The sequence below is a fragment of the Amblyomma mixtum genome, chromosome 2 (assembly GCF_055824585.1).
Source record: "Amblyomma mixtum isolate Tamu chromosome 2, ASM5582458v1, whole genome shotgun sequence".
Taxonomy (NCBI): domain Eukaryota; kingdom Metazoa; phylum Arthropoda; class Arachnida; order Ixodida; family Ixodidae; genus Amblyomma; species Amblyomma mixtum.
The window spans coordinates 136,984,028-137,002,942 of NC_143013.1; the positions used below are offsets into that span (position 1 = coordinate 136,984,028).

At 47.8% G+C, this 18,915-nt stretch overlaps 1 protein-coding gene across 2 annotated transcripts; it reads right to left on the bottom strand.

Annotated features, from left to right (window-relative positions):
• Positions 1 to 830: 830 nt before the first annotated feature.
• Positions 831 to 12,312, bottom strand: LOC149361037 (uncharacterized). Of its 2 annotated transcripts, XM_089572580.1 has the most exons (4): positions 11,881 to 12,312; positions 10,513 to 10,620; positions 3,756 to 3,803; positions 831 to 1,486 (listed from the first exon to the last, which is right to left on the bottom strand). In XM_089572580.1, exons 2-4 carry the CDS (start codon positions 10,570 to 10,572, stop codon positions 1,262 to 1,264), a joined length of 333 nt encoding a protein of 110 aa, XP_089428706.1. In that variant the 5' UTR covers positions 10,573 to 10,620; positions 11,881 to 12,312; the 3' UTR covers positions 831 to 1,261. The 2 variants fall into 2 exon arrangements, with proteins under 2 accessions (XP_089428706.1, XP_089428705.1); XM_089572579.1 differs by having other exon boundaries at positions 10,513 to 12,312.
• Positions 12,313 to 18,915: the final 6,603 nt, after the last annotated feature.

The following is an 18,915-nucleotide window of genomic DNA, read 5'->3' on the forward strand; positions in this document are numbered from 1 at the left end:
GTAATCGCGTAATACCATGTTGTTACAACCTAATTCGAAATGGCTAGAGGAAGTGTTCAGTCACCCATTCATCACGCCGATATGTTTATCGCAGGCAAATGTGCGCACAGCCGGCAGGAAATAAAAAGAAATGACGCTCCCAAAGATACATTTGCACTGCACCGATGTTTTCACACAGGTTACACAGTTTCTCCGGCGAGTCGTAAACCGAGCACCCATCATCACAAAACGTACTGAATGGAGCACCAAAGCGCAGAAGGATGGCGACATCGCTGTTGTCGCCGCAAAACAGTCCTACGGCCGTGCAGCCAAGCTCGCGTCGCGTCACGTCGCACACACGACAATTCTCAAGCACAGTGCCAACACGAATCGCGAACAAAATGGTAACGAATGAGTAGCCAGCAACGTCATGTGCACGCTTCGGTCGCGATCACTGCAACCATCGCAACGAATGCGACTAACGGCACAACGCCACGTTCATTTCAGCATTCGGAAAGCACGGCGTGCGTAGTGAGCTCTCGAAGGCGCACACTTCACTGCCTTGACGTAAAAGCACTCGCTTCGATCGCAATCACTTTCACTACGCAGACACTAGTCACTGTGCTACGCAGCTCATGCACGCACAGAAGTTCACCGTGAGCAGCTATTGCTCACCGCTGTGCGTGATGATCGTCGCAGGAATTAGGAACGCTTGCAGCAACCACAAACAGCTCCATATAACACTTCGTGACACCGCCAACGCGTAGGTCTTGCGTCGGTTTGAAGAGGCGCTCTGTCAACTACATCAGCGTCGATTTCAACTCGGGAAACTGTCGCTGCTCGCCGCTGCCCTATTGAAAATATTGAGCGTGAATTCTGCGTGCCTATCTTTGCGTGTTTATTGCCACGCAAAATGCGACGATTGAACGAGGTCGCAGAACGCGAGACATATTTCACATAATTTGCGCAAGCCGAGCAAGCTCGCAAACGCGAGACATCTCTCACATAAGTGCGCAAGCCGCGTAAGGCTCGTACAGCAGGAGACATCCTCGCGTAATATGCGCAAGCCGGGTGAGGCTTCCAGAATGTCCGAGAGCCAAGGGTGAGTCCCAGAATGTTCAAGAGCCGAGTCTGGCTCACAGAGCACTAGACAGTGTCTAATGGAGTTACCATCATGATACCGATAATACCTTGCATGGCTGCAAGGCTCCTACATCACTGCTCAACACGGTACGCTAATGTACTGCATTAAGGCCTCCTCATCTGTCTGTCACTGCCTCATTCAGCATGCATGTTGTGAGATAACAAGCTTTGCAGAAACGGTGCTTCGTGGGATGGCTCTCATGTGTGTAGCATGCTTGCAAAAGGACATAGATAAGGTCACCTTAACTGGCTTTATTAATGCCACATCCCCCATGATGGGTGCCACACAGTGGCTAAACAATTTCTTCAGTTTCTCCAAGTCCAGCAGGTTGGCGTCTTGATACAGGTTCTCACTATGCAGCACCTGCAAAAAGGTAGGAGTATATGCAAAAAAATTCAGTTAATCTGTTTTCTGGAAATTCCAGAAAAGGGCACAAGTACTTCTTCCATTAATGAACCAATGATGATTTCGAAAAGTTTCAGGTTTGAAATACAGACACTGGAAAACCCGACTCAAGCACGCAGACTGCTCAGCATCAAACCTGCACAAAATCTAATAACCGTGTCACACAGGCATTTTGAAGGCTTTCAAATGGCTATTAACTCAACGGCACTTGAATACAGCTAAATGGGCATTTCCAATAGCCACTGAGTCCCTAGAATAGTGTGGACATCTATTAAGATTTTGAAGGCTTTTCAGTGGTAGAAATTTGCACTCAGACATGGAGCACTCGCAACTATACACTAAGGAATAAAATCAAAGCAATTTAATCGCTGAAAGAATACTCAACATGAAATGTACAACTTATTTCACTAAAAAAAAAGAAGGCTAGCCACAAAACACTGCAGCAAGCATATTATCACTGTTGCCAATAGCACAAATACAATGAATACCACCTTTTCAAAACTGTGTGAGCACTACAACAGCTTCCCAGCAAAATTATCAACTGTGACAGTGGCGCCACAGCAGCTTGGTGCGAGATGATGAAATATCTCTACGGCGATCAAGTATTCTGTGTAGCAGTGGCATAACTCCCAAGATGAAGTGCAAGTCTCGAAGCTCAATCTCCCACCTTAACTGTTATCTTTAAATACATATTTAAATTCATTGGAGCGTGCTGCAGAAGTAGGTGGTCAGATCATTCGAGAGGATACCTGCAAGGTATCTCAGGAGACGAAAGGTCTGATGAAGAAACGCCAAAGCATGAGGACGTCTAACTTCAGAGATAGAATAGAACTAGGAGAGCTATCGAAGTTATTTATAAGTGCAAGGTAGCCAACATAAGAAAGTTTAACATGGAGAAAACCTAGCATGCTCTAAAGCATGGAGGTAGCCTAAAATCAGTGAAGAGAAAACTAATCACAGGTAAAAACCAGATTTATGCGCTAAAAGACAAAGAGGGCAATGTCATAAGCAATATGGATAAGATAGTTAAAGTAGCCGAAGAGTTCTGCACAAATCGCTACAGTAGTGAATGTAATCAGAACGTTACGGAGAGAGGCAGTAGAGCATAGCAATGGGACATCCCGCCAGTAACGAGGGAGGAAGTAAAGAAAGCCTCAGGAGCAATGCAAAGGGGTAAAGCAGCTGGTGAGGATCAGGTAACAGCAGATTTGTTGAAGGACGAAGGAGAGATTGTGCTAGAGAAACTAGCCACCCTGTACACGCTTGCCTCGTGACCACGAGCGTATCAGGAGCTTGGAAGAATGCGAACATTATTTTAACTCATAAGAAAGAAGATGTCAAGGACTTGAAGATTTACAGACCAATCAGCTTACTATCCATTGTCTACAAGGTATTTACTAAGGTAATCACTAATAGAGTCAGGACAACCTTCGAATTCAATCAACCAAATGATCAGGCAGGCTTTCGTAAAGGATACTCAACAAGAGACCACATTCATGCAATCAATCAGGTGATAGAGAAATAGGCAGAATATAACCAACCCCAATATATAGCCTTCATTGACTACCAGACAGCAATTGACTCGGTGGAACCACAGCTGTCATGCAGGCATTGTGGAATCAGGGTGTAGAAGAGTGTTATGTGAAAATATTGGAAGATATTTATAACGACTGCACAGCTACCATAGTTCTCCATAAGGTCAGCAATAAAATTCCTCTATATTCCGAGTTTTCTAACACCACCATCATTTTTTGGCACCGTGACCATATCATACAAGAATGTGAGACCTACTGCATACCTAAAGAAAATATGTGTGTAAGCCAAGCATCAGCCGTTCTATGCAATAAGAAGTCTAAGTGAAAAAGATTCGATGTAAATTAGAGAAAGCCTTGCCATTTTTGTACTTCTGCTTCTATGACTGCTTGCTGGATTTTTTTCTTTAGTTGGAAGCATTCTTCCATCCCTTATCTCTATACACTATTCCTCTGCCAAATGACTGAGTAACCCAAATAGCAATTCCTAAGTAGGGAGGGGGCCTTCCACAGTGACCACACAGGGGCCTTCAAGTTCTTGCAGCAATCAAAACATCCCTTTGTAACACTGGCCTTGAATGCACCACTATACTTTTGTGGCAGGGCAAATACTTATACAATTTATGTTTTAAAACCACACAGAAATCCACAACTGCCATTATGAAAACAACCTAGTAATGTAACCATAAGCGTACCTGGCCAGCATGATCAGCATGGAAAGGCGCACAGCTTGTGTGCAGCTCCTAAAATGAAAGCAAATTCACATGATTAATTGCAATTTCCACAAAGACATTCTTGAAAAATCATGTTTTTGCACCACTCAGCCTCAAGCCTGCCTTATTGCTCCTGCAGCAATGAGGCAAATCTGAGCACAGCTTGGGGTGAGCTGGTGGTATCACATTACGCACCTGACACTACGTGCATCAATCCATTTGTATGAATGAATTTCAGAATGGCGAAGAAGACACACAGACAGGAAAAAATGGTGGGTGGATGAGATTAAGAAGTTTGTGGGGATACAGTGGCCGCAAGTGGCAAAGGACAGACAAAATTGGAGAGACATGGGAGAGGCTTTGCCCTGCAGTGGGTGTAGTCAGGCTGCTGCTGCTGCTGCTGCTGATGATGATGACAGCCTGAGCACACCTACAAAGTACAACTGTGATCTCGACCCAGCAGCACTTTACTGTGTTGAAAGAGAACAGGTACAATTGAATTACTGCATTACCTTGTTATTATCATTAAAAAGTACAGGGCTCTAAGGACTTCCTAATTTACATCGAAACGAATGGGTTACAGTGAACTTTCACGGATTACACTAACAGGCACTGAAAATCCAACACAGCTGCCCAAGAGAATATTAGGCAGCCGCGCTAGCCTTCTTTTGCGCTATGCTACCTGATACCAGATTAAAATTCCAGAGCAATTTACTCACACTCTAGCACTGGGATACGTTATGCCCCAGACTGACGCAGCTGTCTTACTAAAGGCAGAGAAGCTTTCAGTGTGGGTCATGTGTGCTGTGGCGTGAACACATGCACAGCATCGCCTGCTACCATTCAAGTCCTCTGTGTACACAAATGCAGGTGCAATAGAAAACCCACATCACAAATTTGGCTAGTCTGGTCGGCCAAGCATGGGCCAGCTGATAGCACGAAGCAGCAGGTGCGACACATACCATCATCATCAGCCTGACAAGGCCCACTGCAGGGCAAAGGACTCACCCATGTCTCCACATTAACCCTGTCCTTTGCTAGGTGTGGCCATCATATCCCCGCGAACTTCTTCATCTCATCCGCCCATCTAACTTTCTGCCGCCCCCTGCTATGCTTGCATTCTTTTGGAATCCACTCCATTACCCTTAAGGACCAGCGGTTATGTTGTCTTCCCATTACAAGCCCCGCCCCGGCCCATTTCTTCCTCTTAATTTCAAGTAGCATGTCATTAACCCGCATTTGTTCCCTCACCCACTCCGCCCCCTTTTGGTCTCTTAATGTTAGACTTATCATTTTTCTTTCCATAGCTCACTTTGCTGTCCTTATCGTTTGGCACGTGTTTTTTTCTTTGTAATAAGGCATAAAGTATTATACACGGATTACCACATGGCATCCTCCTATGACCGCTAAATAATTTATAATCAAATTTCTTTCTCCTGCTGTATTTGTTTCGGTTTCGACAGCTGAATGATGGCTGTGACTTCAAAGCGAGGTTATTGGTCACGTGAGGCATGAAAAACTGCAATACAATTGGTACTTCTGGCTCTTAAGGAATGCTGGCGTCAGCGCTGTAGCGAATTAAAACGATGAAGCAGCGATTATAAGTGCAGTTTTTCCACGCCTCACGTGACCTATAAGCTCTCTTTGATGTCATAGCCATAGTCAAATTGTTCACCGAAACAGGATGGCAGAAAAAGTTGATTATAAATTATTTAGCGGTCTCACACGAATACCAGATGGTGATTCATGCACAGTAGTGTCTTCCGCATCATTATAGAGAAGAAAACATGCCACCAAGATTAGGTGTCTATACTCTTTTAAGCTGAACTCTCTTCATTAGCCTCCACGTTTCTGTCCCAAAAGTGAGAAACATGCAGGCTAAAGAAAAGATTTCAGCTTAAGTACCAAAGTGGCTCTAATCACACGATGAAGCGGAAAAACTCTCGACAATTGAACAGAGAACAAATAGGAATTCCAACAAAATTTTAGATTCTTGTAAGGCTATCAAGCATTTCTGAATATTGTAAACTGCACTTTCACACATACAGTACGCATGTATGCCAAGCTCACATTCAGTAGCCCTGTTTACCGGCTGTAATTATCACGGTCTGAGCTCAGTTACAGATTTAAAACCAGCCAAAAGATGCAACACAGGAAAAGAGAAGAAAACAGGTTGGACTATCAATTGAATTTTTTGTAAAGGAAAAGAAGGCTCGCATGAAGATGCGCCACACATGACTCACACCAGCGAAAGGCAGGACAACAAATAACTGTCACTGATATACAAGCACGTCATCTAAAAGAGAAAATTCTTTCCGTTGAAGATTGACTAATGGCTTCGCTACTCATACAGCCGTTGCCTTGGAGATATGCATCAAATACCTTACAGATTTGTTTACCACTTCTATACACCACTGAAGTGTCACAGAAATCAGGCGTACATACTGATGGGTCATCTTATGATTTACACTCACGACATTGGCACTGTAGTGCCAGATTAGAAGCTGCCTTCCCCCTAACGAGTTAGTGCTCACTCAGGAACACATTAAAGACACCTGCACATATCCCTGAAGTAGTTTCTTGCACAAGCTAGCGGAATGTGATAAACCACTTCCTGCAAGTCCTGAACCTAGTTTTATGGGATACCATACTGCTATCCCGGTTTTTAACAGCAGTGCAAAGGCCATCAACACAATGATTGGCGCAAAAATTACATTTAATAATTTTCCCGCCACTCGATTTGAACTCATGAAGTCTACACAAAGGACTCCATGATAACCGTTCTGAGGTGAATGGCAGTTCAGCCTAGCCTCTGGAATCTGTGCCAAAAAAAAAAACGGAGTCAGCGCATCGCAATTTACTTCCGAAATCAGCCGGTGCTGATGAAAATTGTATGTTTTGCTTTCTCTGGCTTATAAAGCTCCACTTTCAGAAAAAGTGTCGTCTTTGTGGTTAGGATGCGGAACTTCATCATCACAGGTCAACTTCAGCTTGCCATCAGTGTCCCTTTAATGCCTCAAAGTTGAACAATAGCTCCATTCATAGAGGAGGGCTGTGCATAAATTTCGACCACCAAAGATTCTTTAACATGCACTGACATTGCATAACACACGAGCAAATATGCATTTCGCCTTGTCGAAACGAAGCCACCACAATTCAATGCCGCGTCTTTGGGCTCAGTAGCCGAACACCAATGCAGTAGGCCACAGCAGCAGGTGAAAAACAAAAGAGAGCCCTTAATAGGCAACCTAACTTGCCAAAATCAACATAACGAGGTGTAAGGGTTCGGTAGCGTTCGCGGGGGTCATCAGAATGCGGCTGGGGTGCTCAAAGCGAAGCGTCTCCTTTCTTGGAACGCGGCCGCTCGCGAACGCGCCGGCAGGTATACGGGTGTCCCCCCACCCGCGGTACTGATTCGCACACGTGCTGGCACGGATGTCTATTTGTGTTTGTTTTTGTTTATTTAGTGGTAGAGAGGGTGGTTTTACCTTGTTGAAGCCGGAGGGCTGGACATGCCCTTGAAGAACCAATCATGTTGAGACCGCAGCATGATTGGAAGCTATGGAATGTGGGCCGGGCCTTTAGGGCTTTAAAACCGGGCCCCGGAGCTGGAAGCGGGGTTCTGCGCTAAGGTCAGATGCAACGCATCTTCGGCAACGCCGAGCAGGGGCCTCCCCTAGTATTAGCCAGATCCACCTTTTTGTTGTTTGTCTTTTGCCGTTTAATTTGTCTCGAGTGTCTAAACTTCTATACGCTGTAAATATCTGTACATAAACCTCAGTTATTGCCTTTTTTTTATCCCTGCGTGTCAACTGATCACACGAGCGTCTCTGACGTGGCACCCCTGGTGCGAAGAGCTTCAGTTCGAGTTACCAACCGTCTCTGGCGGTGCACCTGTAGTGCAAAGAAGAAGAAGAACCTGATCTTTACTGGCGCAGTCGACAGGATCCTGCGGCCATCGGAAGACGGCGCAGGAAGAAGACAAGGCAGGGAGAAAGGTGACGACAAGGCGACAGGTCAGCGATCGTGAACGGACCTGCGGAGACACGGCGGCAAGGACGCAAGGACCACGGCAGTAGTCCAGCGACGCGGGACTGCGTCCGGTCAAGGAAGCAGCGCGTCGGGAATTCGACGATCACCGGCGGCGGACCAGCGGCGTGCGACAGCTCATCGCAGCGTCCGGGGAAAGTGGCGGTGGACCCCGACGCCAAGGAGCTGGCAATGCGGATCGACGCATCGAAACCGTGAGTTTCCTTGGTCGCATTGTTCACGTCCCTGTGTTCGAGCCGATAGGACATCTGAGGGGTACGGAAGGCGGTATGGAGAGCTATCCAAGCCTGCCCTCACTTGATGTGAGGTACCAAGTGGAATTAGCGAAGGCGCGCTTAGCGTACTTTCAGGCTGAACTTGCGAAAGTAAATGGAGGAAAGGCGCCACTGTGCGAGGAGAAACCTCAGGATGTTAAGTGCGTCTTGGAGGAATTAGAAGCAAAGCGCCAGCAGCTAGCGCTGGAGCTCGCTGAGCTCAAGGAGTCTAAGAGAGCTAGTGAACTAGCGAGGGACAACTACTCCGAGTCTCGAGAGGCGAGGCCGCCTGTGCTGGAAGACAAAGGAATATACCTGTCAAGCACAGGTCAAGAAAACAGCCAGGCAGAAGAAAAGAGGGAGCCAGCTTTCCACGAAAGTGCAATCTCTCGTGAAGAAAGTATCGTGACGGAACGCAGCGTCGCAGTAGTCGAGGCGGTGAACGCGCACTCCGACGATCCAGCTGCACAAGTTAGCTCAACCCCTAATGAGACCAGGGACGCGAGTTCAGGATTGTTGGAAGTCACTCTGACAATTCCGAAAACGCAGTCCCAAGCAAGCTGTGAAAAAGAGCATTTCGTGCAGCAGGAAACGGTCGGTGAGGACAGACGTCAGATCGGCGAGCGAGTGAAAGGAGGAAGTCTGGCGTCGCCGCAACCGCACACTGTGTCGGGTATGGAGCATGAAGTGCCCCGTAGCGTTTCTGGTGGCAAGAGCCCTTCATCCGAGGCAAAGAGCGGAGGTGGGCCTGTTGGGCCGACCGGGCAGAACGCCGCGCAGATGAACGCACCCGGTGTGTGCCCGACCAGGTCAGTTGAGGACCCAGAAAGGTGTGGCGACTTGCCGCAAGGCAAGCCCGGGTCAAGTGACTGTCAGGAAGCTCATGGAGCCTCGGAGTCAGACTATGCCACGGGGCCAGCGGGCGCTGATCAAGCACGGAGCGGCGGTTTCAAAGTTTGCTCGTGCAGTAAAGGTGCAGATGACCCCGGGCGAGGTGGAGTGGCAGGAGGCAGGTGCGTGGTTTTCACGCTGAAAGTCGACGCGAGGAACAGTATGTTCCGTGCTAGAGGTCGGCGTATCAAGTGTAGCGAGACTGGCTGTACTGCTATATTTGGACGGGCCAGGGGCTATGCTCTTTACGCACCACGCGTGTCGTACTGGTGCGCCGGAGAGAGAGTGCTCTCAAGTGCGTCGCATGGTCAGAGATTTTCACCTATCGATGACCAGGACGTTTTTGATCCTGGAGGGCACCGTCTTTTCAGTTCACGCCCCGCTGTGGCACCAGCCTGACGAGCATAGTGGCCATTAGGTGTTAATCGTGTCGAATGAGGCACGTGTGGGCTCGAACGCGCACAGGGACGCTCGGTGCGACTAAGGAGGCTCACGTGGCCCATATCAGTGCTACTGAACGCTCTAGTTGTGAGTGTCGGTGTGTGTGTCGAGCAGGACGCGGGTGTGCATGCTGGTGAACTGGGTGCAACGCACCAACTTGGACGCGTGTTACGGCGCACGGCAGGCATGCCACCGTGTGAATTTGTGGAATTTGCTGATGTTGTGTGTGCATTTTGCATTTTGTTTTTGGTTTTGTTGGTGCCAGCGCTGGTGTAGCTGCGGTATGTCACCCACAGGGTGGTTTTGTGACCCGTACCGATCCCTTTGTTATAATTCTAAAAGTGGCATTTGAGCCCTTTGTAGAATCTTGGGAAGGGCGTGTAAGGGTTCGGTAGCGTTCGCGGGGTCATCGGAACGCGGCTGGGGGTGCTCAAAGCGAAGCGTCTCCTTTCTTGGAACGCGGCCGCTCGCGAACGCGCCGGCAGGTATACGGGTGTCCCCCCACCCGCAGTACTGATTCGCACACGTGCTGGCACGGATGTCTATTTGTGTTTGTTTTTATTTTGTGGTGGAGAGAGAGCTCTATTTTACGGCAGCTGGAGGGCTGGCCAGGCTCTTGAAGAACCAATCATGTTGAGAGCACAATATGATTGGAAGCTATGGAATGTGGGCCGGGCCTTTACGGCTTTAAAACCGGGCCCCGGAGCTGGAAGCGGGGTTCTGGGCTAAGGTGAGATGCAACGCATCTTCGGCCACGCCGAGTAGGGGCCTCCCCTAGTATTAGCCAGATCCACCTTTTTGTTGTTTGTCTTTTGCCGTTTAATTTGTCTCGAGTGTCTAAACTTCTGTACGCTGTAAATATCTGTACATAAACCTCAGTTATTGCCTTTTTTTTATCCCTGCGTGTCAACTGATCACACGAGCGTCTCTGACGTGGCACCCCTGGTGCGAAGAGCTTCAGTTCGAGTTACCAACCGTCTCTGGCGGTGCACCTGTAGTGCAAAGAAGAAGAAGAACCTGATCTTTACTCGAGGGGTCACACAAGTAGCAGTGGACTAGGAAAATAAAAGCTACTTGTGTCGGAAGATGTCTTCAGTGCTTACCTCAAAAGCCTGCTTGCTTGCTGGGCATCCTAGCACCAAGTGAAAGGCTGGCACAGCCATACTGGAGAGCTTGGAAGAGGCATTGCTGGTAAAGCTATGTGGAGATTGCTGCAAGGTAAAAAGACACATTTAACAGCAGCACAGTGCAAAAAATGGACTAGAATCAAGCATGTAAGGCAAAGTGCAAGGCACAAAAAGGAGCCGGTCGCAGAATGGAACACAACTGTTTAACCACATTTCGAAGTGGGCCAGGCAACAAGAAATTCATAACCACGGCAGTCATTCACAACCTAGCCTCAGACGAGACATCACTTGCATATCGATATCCAGCATCGTTTCTACAATACATGCCACCATTCAAAAGAACAGACCACAGCAGGACGATATTTTCAGTAGAAGGCTGGTTTGCTTCAAATTCTGCATGCGTCCCTCAATTTGAAATCTGGCATGATTAGCAATGATTTCACATTCTCACAGGTATGATGAATTAATAGTGCCAATTGCAGAAAAACCACACTTTTTCCTTTAACATCAAATAAGGTATTGGAGAGGTACCTCAGCATATTTAAGTCAAAGTCAGATTTATTTGCGCCATTGGTTATAATCATGAAACAATCAAGTTTATTCTTCGTACATATTAAAGGCTCAATTACCCTTAAATTTCACTGCAACTTCGGGATTTAGGGCAAATGGAGCTAGGGCACCTGTGTGCATTTTGCAGTTGTTTGTACCATTTCAGCTCCGAGCCAAAGTATGAAAAAGCGAATGCCAAAATAGAGGCGAAAAACTTCAGAGCAATTTGTTTTTATCTCACCGTTCTGCTATTCAAGGCTCGACTACACTGGCTCGGCTATAAGTACGAACGCAGCTGGATCATATGGAGCTTCGTACCTTAAATACACAATTTATAAAAGTACAAGTGAAATACAAGTGAAAGAGGAGGAAGCTCAATCCAAACGCATACAGCTGAATCGCAGTCTACGTAGTTAAACTGCTCGAGCGCTGTTACTTCAATTACAGCGTAACATGCGGCGAGAATGTAAAGCCCGGGCCGAAGATCTATTGGTGGGCACATATTCCATTCTCGGCGAGAGATGAATGGCAGTACGGCGGCAGTACGGCGCCGATATCGTGCACCCCGCGATCGGATCAGCTGTGCATATTTGCATGGCATACTGACCATGACCGTGTGACCACTGACACTACACGCGCATTCATGCCCGTGTGCCGCCAGCAAACAACCTTTCAGCGCTGCGTGCTGCCGCGATACGCACTGCGTCTTCGCGTCTCTGTACTAGCTGTGTTGACGTGGCCAGTTGTGCGCAAAGGCTTTGAAATAATGAACAGGTTCGAAGAAAATTAACTTACCCCCAAGATGCGAGATGTCACCCGGGTAGTGGTCTCCCACCAGCTGCTCCGCCATGGAGGAAATGAGCCCCACCGTCCGCATAGCGTTTCCAGTGAAGGCGCGCAAAGGACGACGCGCTATCCGTCGAGCCCGCTGACGCACGCTATAAACACAGGTTTACTCAGCACCTTACCACGTTTTCGCACATCGCACCAGCGAATTTCACTGCTGTCGGCACATCACATATCGGAAGAGTGACAAATGCTCATGCCAGCGATCGTTCACGCCCTCGGCACCACAAAGGACCACGACAAACGTAGTAACGCTGACCGCGGCCCGCCATGCTGTCCCTCCCCAGACGCTGCGTTCGTTGGCTAGCGCTTCGGCCAGTTCCGGCTTCCTTCGACCCGTTTAGAAAGGCATCGCCTCCAGGCATTCCTCCAGGTCGTCTCTTTCGGGCTCTTTGCTTTTGGGCAGTGCGATAGCAAAGAACTAAAACCAAATGAAACTTTCGTTACAAAAATAATTAAGTTCTTGTGCACATATTAGCATTAAAAACTTGAGAAATTTGTGACGCATGGACGCATTAATATGCGTGTCGGTACATTCGTGCGTGCGTGCGTGCGTGAGTGGGATGGTCTAGCTCGTCAAATCCAAAGCCTATCCGACATGCTGCATGGTTTCTGAGATCACCGCCGTGAGCTTCGCTTGTTTTTCTCGTGCTGCTGCTGGGCTGTCTTGCGCGCCGCTGTTACTGTGCTGGAATCGCAAAAGAAGAAGGATTACCGGTGTGTGCTGCCGGTGGGCGCGCTCTCATCCAAGAGTAGTAGCAGCTCCCAATTAAGCGATCCGTCGGGGCATATGTGCTATGGATGTCTGGTCGACAACGATAATGAGGTCAGCAGTGCGGTGCCGTCGTTTGATGAGTCGAACCTTTCGGCCTATTGCACTGCTAACTTCGTTGCAAAAATGCCTGGCTCATAAGCAGCGACAGTGGCCATTGTTTCTGTGGTGTGTTTCGATTACAAGACGGCGCCCTTCTACAGTGTGGCTTCCTTGGAAACTTAGTCGGCGGTGTGCCTGCAACACCTGTCGCTGTCAGCTCAAACTGACCGCCTGCGAGCGCTGCCTTCTTTTGCGATGTGAACGGTGACGGGACACTTACTGCCTGTGGCCGGAGCTTATAGCAAAAGCGAAGAGTGTTTTGTGTGAAGGTTTGACGAAGTGCGTGTGTCAGTCTGGACCCTTAGCAAGTCATACGAGATGCGACATGCAAAAGTGGTCCACCAGTCGCTTCAGCAGAAAGGAGTGCGGATGTTTTTTACGTTACTTCAATCGAGAACTGCCCATGCAAATATTTCAACTCGTCCCTTGCCTAAACAGCATAGTAAAGAAGCTAAAGCAACAAAACTGCTGTTTCCATGCTGTATATTGATTCCGCACTCGTGCTAGAGGTGGGAAATATGTAGTAGTTATTGGCGGAGTTACAGCCTATGAAGCACGTGCAGCTTCCTGTAATTGCAGGTTAGGATATGTGCCTTACTTGGTATTGACTTTGTAACCAGACATAGCCATCTGTCAACTAAAAGAAATTTTCTTGCTATAGGATTCTGCAGCATTATGTATGCTTCTGGACACTGAATACCGGGTGCGTCACCTCTCTTGAAAGCACTCAGATTTGTGTACTTATCAGTACGTTTGAGATGAGAAAATTTTATCAGCTTCTTTTCTTTATTTTATAATTAGCTACACAGCATGTCGCAAAAAAAAAATGTTTTAAGGAAAAGTATTTCAGTTTAGAGTAGAACAGTTCAACAAAGTTGTTTTGGGCATTCTGGTAACTTCAAGATCGTATCTGATGGTTGCATACAGACGCGCAAGTCAAACCTCAAAGGGCATCAAACTTAACAGTACCGCTGAGCTTATCCTTTCGTGCTTTTTATGTGTGTGTAGATCACCTGGGGAAGTTCAGTATTGGATGTTGGATTTCATAGTTCTGCTACAACTTTTATCTTCCTTTCTACACATGAAACATGACTGAACTCGATTACATTCCCCAAGCAAATACCTGACGCCTTACAAGCGTTCCTTACTGTGCACAGTTGTCCCAGTGCATTATATCCACTCATGTGCAGCACACTGTTGTGTTGCTCTTGGTCTCCGAATGTGACTCTCAGCAATATGACGGAATAATAGCACATCCAGATGGTCTTTGTGGTAGTGCAAATTTCAAAACAGATTGAAGAAGAATGAAGAGTGTGATACTTCGTCATGCATCATGCAATGCTGGTGCTAATCAGGCAACATGTGTGGTATATATACTTCGCACATTTGAGATTCATTGGATTTGTTCTGGAGCCATACTGGGAATTAATTAATCGATCTGTGATTTGTCACTGAATTTGAGAGAGGGCACTAATTTCTGAACTTTTGACACCAACTGTGAATTCAAAACTGTCTTTTCGTGTAGGCTTACATGGCCTTTTTACGTGTATGTAAATTTATGCTAATGACTTTGGAAATTGCTTTGGAAATGGTTTTGGAAATTGCCTCGTAACATTCCTGTTACAGCTCACAATTCGCTTTCTGCACGTCATGTTTGATTGAACCTGATTATATCCCCAAGCTTGTTTGTTGCACCTAACAAACACTGTTGCCCTTTCAGAGTTATTCCATTGATTGACTCCTTTCGAGTGCAAGCAACAAATGGTTGTGTTGCTTCTGATTTCGAAATATGGCTGTCTGCATGACGGGCAACAACATAAGTGCTCTGGATGGCTTTCATCATGCATCTATAAGATATCTGTAACTTTCAGGATTGGTTAAAGGAAGAACTGAAGGATGCTGTAAGAGTCATTAGCAGCTTGTTTTTTACATTATTTTACTATAAACTTGCAATGTTGACAAGCTCTTGCTCAGTGTGCATGTTGTCATGTACAGGTCCCTGCAGTATCCAAGGAAACCATTTTGCACTAAAAGATAATTTTTTGGTTATTTGTTTGCTGAAGTTGAAAATGATTAATGGGTACTTACGCCAAGACGAAAATTATAAAACAGCAAAACGTGAGCTTATTGCTCATTATTGAGAAGTAATCATTAACTGAATGCTCGAACCTTGTTTGCTTTCACCCTAAATGGGCCTTTACAGTCTCGACAAGTTGCTACTAAGCAAGCAAACGCACACATGGCCACACGCAGCCTCACTGAGCTTGCTCAGTACGCACATAAGCACGCACAGCTTCGGCAAGCCCCCTCTCAGCACGCAGATGTCCACGTACAGAGAGTTCTCCACGAGAGTCCACGATTTTTTACACGCAAAGAGTGTGCGTGAACGTCTATCAGCTCACAGTACGCGCATATGTACACACAGGACGCACAGAATGCGTACAGGTAACGCACAATTTCTGCGCATTTGTGTGCAAAATGAACGTGATCGTACAAAAATCACTGTTCTCGTGCAAACTCACGCAGAGTTTTTTCAATAGGGTGCTGCACGCGGAGAAGTTCGCAGTCGCTCTGAACACTAGTAATATCAACATGTGGCCAATATAGTATGCCTCGCGGCATAGGTTCCACCACTACAGCCACGACCTATGTTTCGCTCCCCAGTTCAGTCGACGGACGGCCATCTTGCCCCGGCAGGAGCGGATGCCTACGTCACGTAAAAAGCAGCCAATCGCTGCAATTCGGTCGCCAGGCGGTTCGCTCGTCCGCCCCAAAGTTGAAGTTCACCAACTTTCCTCCCGCCCGCCGAACGGGGCGAATGCCTATTGTCTGGTCGTTCGGTCCGCCAGTCCGCCTGCCTGGCGGATCCGCTCAAAAGCTATCGTGCAACGGCCTTTAGCGCGCACACGGGCGGACGGCACGGCGACGTCACTCGGCCAAAGCGCGACCCTCTCTACCCCAACTGCGCTTGACCGCCGGCGCGTTCGGCGGCTTCGGCGCACGCTGATCGCACCGGCGGAGACTTGGAGCACGTCTCTATATCGCGCCGGGCGCGCCAAAACCGCCCACCCAAAATACACCGCGCTCCCCTCCCTCGCCACTTTCTCACCAGTCTCTGTCGAGTCCGTATAGCAGGAAGATGGCAGCCTCCACTGAAAGCATGTCTGAAGCGAGCGGTGTCGTTGGGGCTACGCTTGAAGCGATCAAGCTGCACCCGTGCGTGTACGACACGAAGAGATTGGATTACCGCGACCAGGAAAGGAAAAACAATGCCTGGGAATTAATCCGAGTACAATGTGTCCAAGGAACAAGTAAGTTCGCTGATGATTGGCGCGGTGCATGCAGTGGGTTTTCTCCAACTAAAAACGTAATCAGTTTGCACTGTTTTATCTTACTTTACCGATTTCAGTCGCAGAATGTCACAGACTGTGGAAGCGGCAGACCGACAGATACACAAGAGAGCTGTAAATAATTGAGCAGAGGAAAAGGAGTGGCAGCGGCTTCGTGCCTTGAGGGTCTTGGGAATTCGCAGAGGCCATGGCTTTCTACAAAGACTGCGGCCGCCCGAGAAAGTGAGTTTTCATGTATTGTCAAGGCTGTTCGATAGATAGCATTTGCCGCTCTTTAGCCTCGTGACTAATTTGCAGATTGTAACTATTTGATCACATATGCGCTCCCGCACACCCCTGTTGCCTTTGCTGATCGCGGGGAAGGCTCATTTCACCACGGCAAAACAGTCACGCAATGTCTTCGGGATATCTCATTTATTAAAGACGAAATCGAAAGTTCGATCCCCTCTATTCGCACCAAAACCCAGATCATTTTTTTTTGTTTTTCACTGTAGAACCGCATGCAGCTTGAATGCTGCGTCATCCCAGTACATGTACGGAGAGAATGCGGAGGAAGGAGCATCTAGCTCTCCGCCCCCACTGAACACCCTGCAAGAGATGACCCCGTTACCAACAACATCACTATTACCAGCACCAGCACCAGTATCATCACCAGCAGGACCGCAACCAAGAAAAAGGGCAGAAAAGACAGAGGACTTCGAACAGCATCTTATTGGCCATCTCCAGAGAGGAATGAGCGAAATAGAAGCTTTCGGCATATCAGTTGGACTAAGCTTGGATAAGATGCACAGGAAGATGGCAACTAGGTGCAAAGCAAAAATAATGGAACTGCTGGCTGATTATGAAGACGAGGTTGATAAACTGCTATCCTTGTTTCACGTATATAATTACGAAGCATGCATTTAGTTTTATTTATTTTCTCAATCTCAGTTTAATATTTCATGAATAGGTTTGTTTTTCTTGATGTATAATCTGCAATAACTTTTCATGATTATTCATTATATTGTTTTGTGTTCGAATACATATATTGCTTTGTATTTTGTTGTGTTCAAATATAACAGTATTTGAAAAAAAAGAAGCTGCAAGAGTTGATTTCGTAATTTACATTTTATAGCTCAGTACCATCTTAATGTACGATTGTGGGACGTGCAGCTATGAGGTGTTGAGGACGGAGGGGCCCAGCGAGGTGAGTGGGTCGTTCAGGCAATCAGGTCCCGACTCGGAAGGACGATGGCGAACTCCATTTAGGAGGAAACTGTACAGAAGGTTTATTCACATATTTACAAGCGTAAGAGATCAGAAGTGAGAGACCGGAGTGAGAGACGACTCTGCCGCTTTCGTTGTCGACTTTTATACCCTTCTTGGTCCCCAAATTCCCTAGGTTGAGGACGCCCACGCCGGAGTGGAAGGGGCCTAGAACTTTCACCTCTGCGCACAAACACAACACCGCACTTAAGGTCACGCCCCTGTCACGTGTTGATTCCGAGGGAAAGAATGTTGCCGTCGAGGCGTCGACTGCGGTAGGTGGTGGTTTCCCGCCAGCCAAAGGTTCCCTCGGGTCACTTACATCTGTTGTTCGTCAAATGATATCCGCCGCTCATGGCCGGAACGCAAGGTCACGAGAAAGGCCGGAAAGTGGTCCTTTGTCCTTGGAGATGTTCAAAATGATGCCCGCCAGCTCGTCGCGGTGCTTGGCATGCCAAAGAGTCACAGGAAACGAAGCCCTTTGTTCCCCGGCACGCTCACAGTAATTGGGGAAGATAACGTCCGTCTCCCCGCGGCGGCGGCGGCGGTGTTCGACACGTGCAGGCACTTCGGAAAGGGGGTCTTGTTTTGCTTAAACTTCAGACCTTTCGTTTTTGTCCTGCACTCCGACCGGACAAAGTACATAATTGGAATCAGCTGTCACTGGGTCCCCTGTGTGGTCCATGACGGCAGGCTTGGGGCAACGGTCGCCGAGTAGAAAGCAGGTACTCTCAGCCACCCAGGAGACATATGTGTGCTGGCTGCTTCCGCCGCTGCTTAGCCTTCGGCGTACCTTGCTTAATGACGACCCACGTTTGGGGGTAATTTCTCCCAGACCCGCGTTCTTCGACCCTAACACCGCATCTTGCTTCCCGATGACACACGTCGGGAAGTAGTCTTTCCAGGCCCGTGTACTAGGACCTTGAGGTGGCGGTCCCACTCTGACGGTGAGCGGGAACCATTTTTGGTGATATTTGTACGTCGACTATAGCCTCGTATACATGGAGCCCGACGTTGCGGGTCGGGTCGGGGTGCGCCAGATGTCGGGCTGACGAGCCCGACCCTACCGCGTTTACATGAACCGGTTTTCTGTCGGGCAGAGACCGTCGCTACCCCTAGCGTCGAGCACGCAAACTACACGCATGCGCTTTCTCGCTCTCTTCTTAAGGCCTGAGCAGGCGCCGAGAGAACAAAGCATGGTGAAAACCACTATCCAAAGCCTGGGTTTCTAGTGATTCCGGCGTTTTTTTTTTTTGAAAAGGCGGTCAAGTATCTCCCACGATCGAAATTCTCGAAGTTTTGTAACTAATCGAAGATTCACCCGTCCTATGCTGCCCGGAATGGGTTGACAGAAGCCACACCGAATGCTTAACACACCTCATTTCTAAGAAGTTTCTCCGAATTCTTCTGGTCAACTACACAAAGAAATTGACAAACCAAAATGACAAGCCGTCTGGTTTCATCCACAAGCCAACGCGAAAGCATTTAAGGCTGTAACTGACATCCCTTGAACTG